The following is a 13,148-nucleotide window of genomic DNA, read 5'->3' as shown; positions in this document are numbered from 1 at the left end:
GTGTTTCTGCCCCTTCATTTCAGTCCTCTGCTCTTGCTTTTACATTCAGTCCACAGTAAAACCCTTCCATCCATACAGTTCAGATTCCTGAGCATCCTTACATACCGTCTGTGTTTTGGGTGGTTGCTCTTATTGTTTCAGCTATCTTTAAACAAAGTGTCATTTAATTATTTCCTTGGGCTTGTCTTCACTACTGGGGTAAAGTCGACCTAAGTTACACTACTCCAGCTACATGAATAATGTAGCTGGAGTCAACGTAGCTTAGGTCAACTTATCCCAGTGTCTTCACTGCACTGTATCAACAGGAGACACTCTCTGGTAACTTCTCTTACTCTTTTTGGAGAGGTGGAGTACCGGGGTCGACCGGAGAGCGCTCTGCCATCGATTTAGAGGGTCTTAAGTAGACCTGCTTAATTGATCCCTGCTGCATCGATTGCAGCCGCGTCGATATCTCCGTTGTGAAAACCAGCCCCTCATTTTGCCTGAATGGCAGGTGCCTGTTATATCCACCAGCTCTAGCGAGTTTTTTCCAAACCCTTAACATAACAAGATATAGAAACTGGGGATAGTTGAGAACTCAGAGTGATTACTAGATAATGCCTGCCTAGAGATGGATTACATTTTGCCTCAGCATTCAGAAAGTGGGAAGATTGGTGGCCCAGCGGTTAGTGCAGTAAGAAATCATGGTATTCTCTCCTTGGCTGCTATCAACTTGGTATACAAGCTTTTGCTCAAATTTGCTTGCAGCCTTTTTCTGTCACCCTTACTAACTCATTGAGTAGCTTCTTATTCCTTTAGTAGTCCCACTGAAACCAGTGCAACTACATGCAGAATAAGCTACTGCCCAATGTAAGGTGCAGAATAAATTCGGTTTCCATTCCACATTTGTAAAATAGAAATATTTACCTACATATATCTCCAGGATGTTGTGACCTTAATCCAATAATACGATAAAGTGTTTTAGATCTGAAATATTATATACTAGTGAAAAATAGAAGTAGTAATAAAAACATAAACATGTGCTGTCAATATTTTAACAGTGGGCTCCTATAAATATATCCTCTTTTAGTTTGTGTTTAACCTTGTTTAGCCAGCTGTGCATGTGGCTGCAGAGAGGAAGTGTGAAGGACTGGGATATTAATTCATTTGTCTTCCTACTTAAATCATTTTCTTCTAACCACAACCAAAAAAGGAAGTAACACCATATGACACACTCTTATTAAATACACTTCCCTTAAATGATTATTCTTCACTCTTGAAAATTATATCAAGTGTTTTATCAAAAATAACCATCATAATACTTGCTTATGCCTGTAAATCCCTTGACTGATGAATGGAAATGCCTTTTGTTCATCCACAATAAAAATATAGATTTGTTCAGCTGTCGCCATACCCTGCAGTAACACTGAAAAGGTGGCTATAGACAGCAGTTTTTTAATCCATGTGCTGAATATGTCACTTAAACCACACAATGTCTACCTTAGTTAGGATGTCTAGTTCACAAGAATTTTACTGAGAAAGCCTGTTATGCCTACAGGTGATATTAGATCAAAGGCCATCTTTCTCAGGGAGAAAGGATTAGGATTCAATGATGTTTGAAACTCTGTATAAATTATGGATTTTCACATTTTCTGAACTCTTTGCTGCTATATACCATTACTCTCGCTGAGGTCCAAGAGCATCTGACTGTCAACACCTGAAGCATGCAACGGTAGGGAGCATATGGTAAAATAGGGCAATTTAAAATTGTTGAATGCCACTTAATTTTATTTTAAAAATACTAAAAATTTAGTTTAGTGAAGCAAAGAATGGTAAGCCAGCTCTTACTCTTACTAATTGTTTCTCTAACTGCCACCTCAGAGGTGACTCCCAGTATTTTAGTCACAGGTTCTTTTCTGTTCCTGTTCCACCTCATGGAACAGCATGATTGAGATCAAGAAAAATAATTACAGTTAACAGCCATGGCTATTTCGTATTAAAGAAAGAAAAAGAAAACATTAAAAAAAAACCCACAAATGACAAACTGGTTACTTCCATTACGGTGTTTTCTGTACATCTCTCTGTGCAGAGCTTTTAGGAGGGTTTACACCTCTGAGAGTGGGCCTGCATTTGCTGGGGCACTTTTCTTTTGTTAAATGGAGACCAAGGTCTTATTTTCCAAAATTATTGTGAAGCCAGTCTTAGTCTGTCCTTAGTTAACTTAAAATATTTATGAATGGGCAAAATACTTTTGTTTAAGGAAAGGTGGCTCTTCTTGGTTACTAACAAGAACAACCAGACAGTTTATAATTGAGCAAAGCTATTAAATTAAATTCTATGAAATAGAAGAAAATATCTAAATCAGTAACTTGGAAGAAGCCATTTGCCATTCAAGGAGCTGTCTTAAAACAGGCCAATTAATGAATATTAAGAATTTTTAATCAAATTAATTAATTTACCAATATTTATCTTCCATCTCCTCTCCAGGAATACATGTTCTAATCATTTGGTGATTAACAGGAGATTAACATATTTTAAGTTCATGTTATTTCAATATTCCAATAAAATTATTACAAGAGTTTTTTAATCTAATCCTTAAACATTTTACCATTTACATAGGAATGATATTAGGAGCTGTATTAGGAGTTGAATGTTTATAGAACATCCTTGCAAGTATGCATTTCATAAAGGTATTTGGCGTTTCAACATTTAAGAAATAAATGGTTTAAAACATTCCCACCTACACGTGTCCTAGGTGCTTTTCTGAATAAAGTTTTTAGAGTTATTATAAAGTTTATTTCAACAAGGATATTCCTAGTATTTTTTAGTAGGTTTACTTAGAAGTTTTTCTGGGAAAGTGAAAAAAGCTCACTTTACTTCTTGATTTACTGCTCTTGTAACACAACACTACATTCCTTTTCATAATCAGGGCTCTTCCAAAAATAGCCCCCATCCCAACCCTTTGTTTTTATTTAATTCAGAAGATCTGGGTCACAACATGCTGGTTTTCTTTGTACTTTTAGTCTAGTTTCAATGGTAGAATTAATCTTGTTTCTTTTTTAGGCCCTGATTCAGCAAAGCACTTACACAGGTGCTCAAGTCCCTCCATATTTCTCAAAGGACTGAGGCACATACTTAGAGCTCACTGGAGTCAATGAGATCTTGAGCACATGCTGAAGTGCTCTGTCCAATCCAGAGCCTTAGTCTATATTTGCTTTATTGTAAACTGCCTGGGTTACACTTAAATAAAGATATGGTCCCACCCAAAGCAACCAAAGTTATGACAATTGAGGATATTTCATCTTGAAGGTCTAGTCTGAAGCAGATGAACTGCTCTTAAATAAGTTTAAGAAAATCACCTATCAAGGCCATTATCCATCAGTGAAGAACAAAGTCAAACTCTCAAAGGATACTTTTAATTTCAAATCACCCTTGTCAAATGAAAGAGGCAAACATATTGATATTTCAGGTATCATACTGGCTGCAAACCTAAAATTTCAGTGGATCATTTGTTTGGCTAGTTGCTTTGTTTTCTTGGCTATATTTTTGGTGCTCTCAACTGTATTGATTTAACAGTGCAAGACCTCAGATGTACCTGCCGGTGCCTGGCACCTTCCATTCAGCTGTGTGCACTCACACCCATGGAGTCTGGGCTGCTTGACACCCTAATCTCATATTTGCAAGAACAATAGTACAAGTTAAATTGAATGGGAGGTGAGCAATAGAGTGCAAAACCAGGGCTCAGTGGAGAAGATGATCACTAGTTTAGGTTCCCCATCCTTACAGTACCCAGTCACAGTACTGGTATGTATACTGTGGTTGGAAAAGGAAACACAGCACCTTATAAATACAATTTACTATTGTTATTAGAATAGAGTTTCCTTGGGCAGGACCTATTGTCTTCCCCCCCCCCACTAGTTCTTGGTCCTTCACAGTTGCCAAATTAACTGTTCTCTCTTGCCTTTAGTCTCCTGCAGATCAATGTAAGAAGATCCATGCAGGGGATGAGGTGATCCAGGTCAACCATCAAACTGTGGTGAGTACTCAGTAGATACTGCAGTGTGGGGGGTTGTTCTGTTCCCAGCACTATGAAAAATATTCCACTTAGTGGTTAGCTTTGTGCAATCTAAATTATTATTGACGCATTTAAAAAATATTAAAGGAGTAAAAGTTATCCAGAAAACATTAAAGCTGTGGTCTGATTGATTGATCAACCGCTCCTCTAGGTATTGAGATAAATTTGTATATTTCTGTATTTGCTGTGTGCTGTCATATTATATAAGATCATCCAGAAACATATTATCTATACATATATTTATTGCAAAAACTCTAATTCTTACACTTCGGTTTTCATAATAAATAAACCCACTAATTTAATACAACTATTTTAAAATGGAGTTTAAATTGTTTATAATCTAGGATTTATACTCAAAATGCAGAAGTACTATAAAACTGAGATACTGAATAATCTCTTCCACAGGAGCCAGTGACAAGCAACTTACTAAAATAACTCAAAAACATCTTCAAAACAAAACTTTGATCACTCAAGCAGAGAAAAGGGATAAAACACCAAAAGGCCCGTGTACCAAGTTCTGACATAAACTTTATTCTTTCTTTGCAAGTTTTGGGTGAAGTCTACTGAGCTCAGACACTCTGCTCCTGGGCTGGGAGAGTCAGAAAGCCCCTGTGGCATTCTTTGTCTATCAGAGACTCATCTCCAGCTACTGCTGCCCATTCAACCTCCATTCCTCCCTCGTTTGGCATTTTAGGGTTTTAGTGTCCCCTTTGATCCTAGGTTTGGGGCTGGGAAGAGTAAACCTTGCTAGCCTAGCTGGAACCAGGCAGGTGGCTATTCCCCAATTAATAGCTTTCCCAGTGTTTCCTCAAGGAACCTTATTTGTCATTGTTTCATTTTTCTGTTTTTCCCTCTAACAATCTCCTTTGATTTAACTCCTTTCAGTCAGGCAGGATAATATTAAGCAGGTAACCTGAGTTGCACATGATATTTGTAAAAATAGACATGATTCCCTCATTCTTACCAGGGTTTAATTGAGTTAGCACTGCAAATGGCTGCTGGAGCGAGACAACCATCTGCTCTAGGGTTCCCAAGGTTGGCAACCATATGGGTATGGCCTAATATTGCCTAGTTAAATTAACTATCCCACCTCTGTCATTGACTTTCTGAATGACCCAGTGCAAGTCACTGCACCTCTGTGTTCCCCATTAGTAAAATAAATGTTATTTCTCCAGCTTTGTAAAGTTTGTTGAGATCTCCAGAATAAAAAGTGCTATATAAGTGCTAAGTTTTATTTTTTTATTATTAAAAAGTCATAAAATGACCCTGATGACATTGTGACTCTAGGTTTCTGGATTGCCTTTATCTGGGCTTGACTACAGTACATATAGGATGTGTAATGGAGCAAAGTTACCATTGCTGTTGGTACCTTAACTTTTGCACATCCTGAATTTTTGTGATTGTAATTGAACAACCTTAACATTTCAGTAACTCAGTTGCATGTCTTTAATTAAGTTCAATACATAAATTTCTAATTAGTTAGAACAGCTCATTCCAGTAAATGGGAAGCACGCTCCAGAAAGTAAGTTTGAACAGCTCAAGTGTAATTTTACTAATTAATTCACCATCCACATTTTGGGAAATTCACTAACCATAAATTGGTATAGTTTGGAGTGTTCTCCAGATATGGTATTTTCCTTCCTAATTGGTGGTTGTTACCCTTCATTAACAGATCTGTTTGAGCTTGCAGGGTAATGATTTTTTGTTGTTTTTCCCTCACTGTATTTCCCTACACAACCAGTCTTTTGTTCCAGTTTAATTTCTGTTCAAATCATCAAAATATGAATAGCATCCAACTTCTGTTCCAGTCTGATAAGGGCCAAATATGGAGATTGTAGTAAGACCTCCCCATGCTGATTGTCAGTATAGAGTGTCATTTAGAGACTCTTGCCTTCGGAGTATGTGTCACCAATGTCTCTTTTGATATCATTCTTTCTGCCATTGCCCAAATTTGAATTTCCATGGGTGCCCATTACTAGAGAGGTGAAGTCAGTCTAAAGAACTAATTTTGCCCTGCTTTGAGTTACTTAATACATTGGGAAAGGTTTAATCTTCTGTCTTTCATCACTTTTCATTCCAATAATAGCTTAAAATTTTTAATAAGCAAATATATTTGGAACAACAAAACTCCACTAAAGATTTTCAATTCAAGACCCTGCTATCCAGGATAAGATGCATTATATGGAGCAGTCACACACATCTGCCTACAAGCATACATTGCCTTCCACATTGGTTTATATTTTAAAATACAAAAAAGTTCCAGTTTTACTGTAAAATAGATACTGAATCTGGAAAGGATGGTCTCTATCGGGGCCAATTATATTGCAATGAGTGTTTAGCAGTGTGTCTTGTTCAATGTGTATTGTTACCTGTAGCCTGGATAATACAATGGGTCTCTGTTTTCTAATTCTTTAATGAATGCTAGAGTTAATCATTTCATTCTTTCAATCGATACTAATAAACAAAAGGAATGATAACCAATGGAGTGATGTGAAATAATGTGCACAGCAAAATCTCAGTACAATTTATTTAGCTAAATATTGACAGCTAAAATCATATTCTCTTACCTTGTGCTTCACTGATGTGGAGTGGATGATAGTCAAAGGCCATCTCTAAAGTAGGATAATTTTTGCTAAAACAGCACTGTAAGTCTGTGTCCACACTTGAGATTTTATTTTTATCCTAACATTTCCCACGGTTGCTAATACCAGCGCCACTCCACTGCTGGGAGCAACATTAGATGTGCTAATATAGTCAAAGGAGCTGGTAGATGCTGGCATTTTAAGCACCAGGGGCCAGATCCTCGGATGGTGTATGTTGACATAGTTCCATTTTCTTTGGAGGAGCTGATTTACACCAAGTGAGGACTTGTAACCATATCATGTATACCTACTCTGGACAGTGTTAGACAATAAGGTGATTGAAATGTTAATGGATGTCTGGAGCCCTTTCTACTCTAGTGCTGCTGCTGTGGAGTAGTAGCATTGTTAGCAACTGCGGGAAATTTTAGCAAAAAAACCTCACTGGTCACTCTTAAATGTTTGACAGCATTTTCTGCTGCTGGATAACTAGTTCCGAGGAATATTCACACCGGCCTAAATGGGATTCTGTATTCCTAAAATAAATTTCTATGACTGAAACCAGATTATTTTGACTCAAATACTTCTTACAGTCCTGAGCAAAAAACTCAAATCCCCTGTTTTAATCTGGTTTGGGATTTTCTCTGAATAGTTTAAAGCAGAGGAGAGGCTCATGGCAAAATTTGAATCTATATTTCAAATGTCACAAAGTGTAGGGTTGTTTGGATGTGGGATTTTGGATTGGGTCACCTGTATGTAGTCTAAAGAAGCATCAGCTCAGTCCTAGCACTTCTCAAAACCCTGGGTTCTTCTAATGGTTCTGATTTTTGGGGAGCAGCTTCCAGGTTCCTGCATTGGAGTCAAGGCCGGATTAAGGCAGGGGCTTTAGAGACTGCAACCCAGGGTCCTGGCTCAACGGGGGCCCCGCAAAAATAAATCACAGTCAGCGATCTCCAACTCTGGGCTACTAAAAGTCCCCAGCTATTGGGGCGGCACTTGCAGATGCGGGCAGCGCACAGAGACATACTGTCTCCCTCCCTCCCCTCAGAGGCCCTAGAGATGTGCTAGCAGCCAGCCACTTCCGGGAGCAGCATGGGGTCATGGCATGCAGGCAACCTGCCTGTGCCCTGCTATGCCTCCTGGCCGGAGCCTGCACCCCCTCCTGCACCCCAATCTCCTGCCCCAGCCCCCTCTTGCACCAAACTCCCTCCCAGGAAAAAGACTTGTATACAGGGGCCTCACAAAATCTAATAGCCCTGGGCCCACAGGAGAGTTAATCCGGCCTTGATTGGAGTTGCCTGTTCATGGATTTACCAGTTGGCTGCAGCATAGGGATAACAATTATTGTTTCACTACTTTGCTTTCTCTAATTGAGAAAGATAAATCTAGCTGAGCACCCTTGTACTGATCAGTGCTCTTCTCTCTCTCTCTCACTTGCTCTACATTGTTTCTTCTTTTTGCAGCATTGGCTGCTGTCTCTGGTAGAGTCAGGAAGAAACACTGGCTATCACAGGATACTGTGATGGGTATCTGGCTAGTGATGGGTCTGGTCAAGAGACGAGAACACCTGCTATGCCAACAAGGAGGTGTAGGAGAAATTCTGGGAATGCCACATGTACAAGAGTGCCATAAACTGATGGGAGCATGAGGAGAAAAAAAGAGATGATGGAAGGAAAAGACAAAGAGTTGGGCAGCGAGAGGTAGAGAAGAAAGTGTTAGGGAAAATGAAGGAAGAAGAGAGCAAGGAAATAAGAGACTGTTTTAAGGGATGTCCTTTATTTGGTGCTAGAGGAAACATGAGTTGACTGTGTTTTAAAGCTGCTAAGAAGTATTTGGTCAGAAAAAGAATGTTTCCAAGGAATTAGTGTACAATATACTCATGTATGCATTCTGATACACATGATTTTATGCCAGGAATAAAACATTATAGATAGCAGTACCTTAAACATGAGCTTTTTCATTTATATTTCAGATAATTCCTTTTTTATCTTTGAAATATGAACAGTCACCTTAATAGGCACAAAACCTTTGTTCATGTTTTTCTGGAGAGAAAAGGAAAGGGAGAGGCCCAGAGAAGAAGAGGGTGGACATGAAGCATAAGAGAACAGTACATGGGGAAAAAAATGCATATTAAAGCAGCTGAAGTAAAATTAAGAGGGGGAAAAATAGTGGGGGTGAGAGATGAAAAAAATAGGAAACTTAAGGGAAAACAGAGGGAATCAAAACAGAAATAAATCTATAATAAGTGATAAGAATGGAATTACAGCTGACAAAATCCCACTGTTTTAAACAGTTATAGAAAACATTCATATAGTAAAAGGGAAGAGAAAAAAAATTAAAACAAAAGCCTGTCTTTTCTATTAGAGCTGATAATGATATTTTCTAACAAGAATTTCTTGATTTCAATTTTGCAAAACAATAAATCTTTATACATTTGTGTGTGTACAATTGGTTAAGTACATTGTATTAATAGTTTGTGAAACATGCACCACTAACATTTTGGGCATTCTTTTTTATATATTGTCACATATTTAGCTATTTAGGATGCTGGTATGATGTAGAGTCTGCTGCATAACCTGTAATTGGAAAGACAGAGAAAAGAGATTTTTTTCCCCCCAATAACGTGATTTATAGTGGACAATTTTAGACCAACACCATATGCACTCCCAAGCAGACTTTTGTGTGGTACTAGGAATTGTCTGAGCCAGTTCTGAAGGTCTCTAGTTGCATATGAACTTATCCATTTTTTGTGTGCGCAGTGGGCGCATGTGCATTTTGCATACACATCTATAAACTGCTGAAACTGGGAGAAAAAATCCACTTCAATAAACTCTTTGTTTTCAGTTCCATTGCATGAGAGTAATGAAGTTGGAATTTGTTCCACTGTTTAAGACACTGACATAATTTCTTTTAAAGTGTTGTGGCTTTCTAGACCATTAAAATTCTGATGCTAGAAGCTAAGTAGAAACAAACAGGACCAAATTCATGCTTGATGTAGTTTTGTTGACTTCACTGGCATTATGCCATAGATTAACTTGGTACTTTTAAGTTTTTAAAATATTTTTGCAAGACTTTATTGCGACAAACAGGAACAACAACAAAATGCATGTACATAGTGTCCTTCATAAGGATATCCTGGGATGCTTCACATAAACACAATTAAAAAGACAGAATTGAGCCCCATTTCAGTTAACAGCTACATTAGATAGAGGTTGTTTTGTTTGTTTTTTTCAGAAGTGATAGAAACCCTCATGCTTAAGGGAACTATTAAATTAGGCAGGTTGGGAAGTAACTTCCCCTGTGGCTAGGTATTGTGGGGACTAGCTGCCCTGTAGAGCCCCCTGCTGGCAGAGCATGCAATGGCTGGGGACTCCCTGCCTCACTTTCCTTGCCTGAGGTTTGTCTCCTCAGCTTTGCGGACATCAGTCTGTGCTGGAGATGTGTCTTAGCCCTCTGGCCACATAATAGACAAGTCCCAAACAAAAAGGTCCTTCTGTCCTTCAGGACTTCTTTTCAACCTACCCTTTGGGCCTTATTCCTGTTCCTTTTCTGAACTACCTATACCAGTCTTTCTGGTCTCTGGGATAGAGCACTGGATCCCCAGGCTGGTTCTCCTGGAGGACCCTTTCCCCTGAAGACTGTGTCAGTCAGGCCTTCCACAGGAGCCTACTCACACCCAGAATTCTCTGTACTTTTATAAGGCCCAGGTGTCCCTTAAGATATCACCTGATCCTCCTTAGTCCTGCCCCCTTTGGCTGGATCAGCTAATTATTTATGTCACAGGTATGGCAGGCTCCATTTCCTCTTAAAGGGGCTAGTAATCCTTTGACAGTAGGTTATTCCATAGTTGCTGATTATGAAGTTTATGCTGCTTTCTTTGGAACTGGTGACTATCAGAGACAGGGTACTAGATTTGATAGACCACTGATTTGAGCCAGTATGTCATTTTCTATGTTCCAGTGCAGAAATATTCAGTATGTGGCAGATGTTCCTATAGTTTAGATTTACAGATTGCAATAGACTGAGCACTTGGCAAACTTGAGGGTCTTTCTGAAGGGCATAGTATAAATTAGTCCCTCTGTTCAGTCATCTTATCTCCACTCATTACATAGGGGATATTTTCCTTACCAATCAGAATACTATTCATGGACCTGGCTGTAAATGTATCTGCTTGCTGAGCAAATCTTCATAATGCTCTCAATTGTGATCCTTTGTAATTAGGCACAGACTAACCCAGCGGCGCCTCCTGCTGGCCATCTCGGGAATTAGCTCACCAGTCATCAGAGCACCCTCGGCAGGCCAGGTGTCCGGCCTGTTGTTGGGACCCCGTGTCCCTCCCAGACCCCGGTGCCCTGTCTTGGGTGCTGCCCCCCTGGCAGTACCCCACTCTCTCTGGGTCTCTCCACCCAGGGGAACCCCCACCCCCTATCCCTACATTGCCTCAGTCATGGCTACTGCCAGTCACCGTCTAGCCCCCGCGCCCTGGGGCGGACTGCAGTCTATCAGCCAATCATCAGAGGCAACAAGGGGTTTGGACTGGCTGCCTTTACCCATCCTCTGCAACCCCAATACCTATGTGGGCCTAGAACCGGGTCCTGCAGCCTGGGGAGTTGTTGGCCTAGGGCTTCCCAGCCCCTAAGGCCTTTCCCCAGCTCTGCCTCACTCTAGGTCCCCCGGGTGAGTTCCCCAGCAGCCAGGCCTGTCTCTCTCTCCAGTCAGAGTAAGACTGCTGAGCTTTTGGCTGCCCTGGCTGCCTTATAAGGCCTAGTTGCTCAGTTTGGGGCATGGCCCCAGCTGCAGCCACTTCTGCCAATCCACCGGGGTTTTGCTCCCTTCTGCAGCCCCAGCCCTCTGCAGGGCTTTTCCAATCCCTTCAGGGCTGGAGTGGGTGTTCACCCTGCTACACCCTTCAACCGTCAAATGTATGGTTGTTCATAACAGTAGTGCTTGAATAATACTTACCTGCTGAATAATTTATCTTGAATGCCCAAGCTAAAGATATGTCATAATTTGAAACCTTTTGCTACTTTTATAAATTTAATTATCAGTATTGTTATTGAACCTATTTTTAAATCAATGTAAAAAAATGTATAACATGCCTCATACGTTGGTACTTGAAATATTATAGACTGCTGCTCTTGCTTGTTTATTTAGCAGCTCACTTTAATGACCACCCTTCACAGCTATCTATTTTTCCTAATTTGGTTGATATTTTAACCTTCAAGAAACCTGAGCAACATAGTTACCACAGATGGCTGAAAACTAAAATGACCAGATTTTTTTCATATAATCCTTCTGTTGCAGTTAGCCCTCAGCCTGTGGAAACTTTATGGAGCCATTTCTAAAAAAAATTAATTTCATTTTTAGGTCCTCAACATAATATCCTCTGGTATCTTTAGCATAAAATATTGCCTGCTTTTTCAGATAAGTTCAACATTTTAGCTACAATAGTCTGTTTACTATATCCTAAAAAAGTTGTTTTGTAAGTATGAGTTGATATTCACTGTGTAGATAGCAAAGTTACCTTTTTTCTTAAACGGTAATATAAATTGCAGTAGAATGATACTTTTTTCCCAGAGGAAAGCTATATAAGGGAAAATCTTAGGAATACAAGAGAGAGAACGGATACTCAGTGAGTAAAGACTTTAAGTGCTAGATTGTGCTTTAGGGGCACAACCCTTACATTGATTTACCTACTTTCCCTTTCATGTTGTAGAGTCCTCCCCTTTTCCACAGGAAGGGAATAAGGGAGAAGCACACAGTGTGAAAGACCCTGGCATCCTGGTTCATGAAGCTAATTTGTCAAAGATCCAAAGGAAGCCAAAGAGACATTGCTGACCACTTTCATGCTGCCCCTAATTCTCAGACACCCTCCCAATTCAAGTATGGTGTCCAGTCCCTTTTGGTCTGTGAAGCATTCCAACCAGAGAAATCACTCCCAACACTGTCTCTCGTGTTTGCTTTTGGATGCTATTGTACCTTCTTGAGTCTTTAGACCAGAAAGCTCTTTTGGACATGGACTCTGTCATATCTTTAGAGCACTTTATAACACTTCTGTATAAGTACTGAATAACTCCACTGATGCAGGTTGTTTTATTCCAGTTTTTAAATTCAGCAATTATTACTAAAATTAATGTGTTTATTTGAATTTTAACGAACAAGAATGCTACTTCCCTCACAGAAATGTGTAGAAAAAAAACCTCCAAACCTACCTGTTACCTTTCAGATGGATTTCTCCCATGGTTCAAATCCTGCTAGGATAACCATATAAAATGAATGTAGTGGTTTTTGTCTTGTGCCCTGAAAATATTTATTCACATAATAAAATTACCATATATCTAGTTTCTTTAATCTTTGCATTTTAATGCACCCATCACTGTGGTATCTGAGCACAAACACAATTACATGAAGTACTTGGTAGACTTTTTTTTGCCACTATCTGTATAGGGCAATCATTTTGGGGTGGGGGGGAAGCTAATGTAAAGAGAGATGATTTTTTATATTTTATTTTGAAG

General features: G+C 39.4%; 1 protein-coding gene across 5 annotated transcripts in view; it reads left to right on the top strand.

Moving 5' to 3' along the window:
• The window catches only part of LOC120371899 (connector enhancer of kinase suppressor of ras 2-like), a 581,536-nt gene that overhangs the window by 348,495 nt on the left and 219,893 nt on the right, over positions 1-13,148 (top strand). For all 5 annotated transcript variants that reach the window (XM_039488337.1, XM_039488338.1, XM_039488339.1 and 2 more), the window contains one exon: positions 3,947-4,015. In XM_039488337.1, coding sequence (XP_039344271.1) covers positions 3,947-4,015 — 69 coding nt within the window. The remainder of the gene's footprint in view (positions 1-3,946; positions 4,016-13,148) is intronic.

Source organism: Mauremys reevesii, linkage group 9 (genome assembly GCF_016161935.1).
Source record: "Mauremys reevesii isolate NIE-2019 linkage group 9, ASM1616193v1, whole genome shotgun sequence".
Lineage (NCBI taxonomy): Eukaryota > Metazoa > Chordata > Testudines > Geoemydidae > Mauremys > Mauremys reevesii.
Note: the sequence above shows the minus strand (reverse complement) of the source record. Positions and strands in the feature narration are given on the sequence as shown.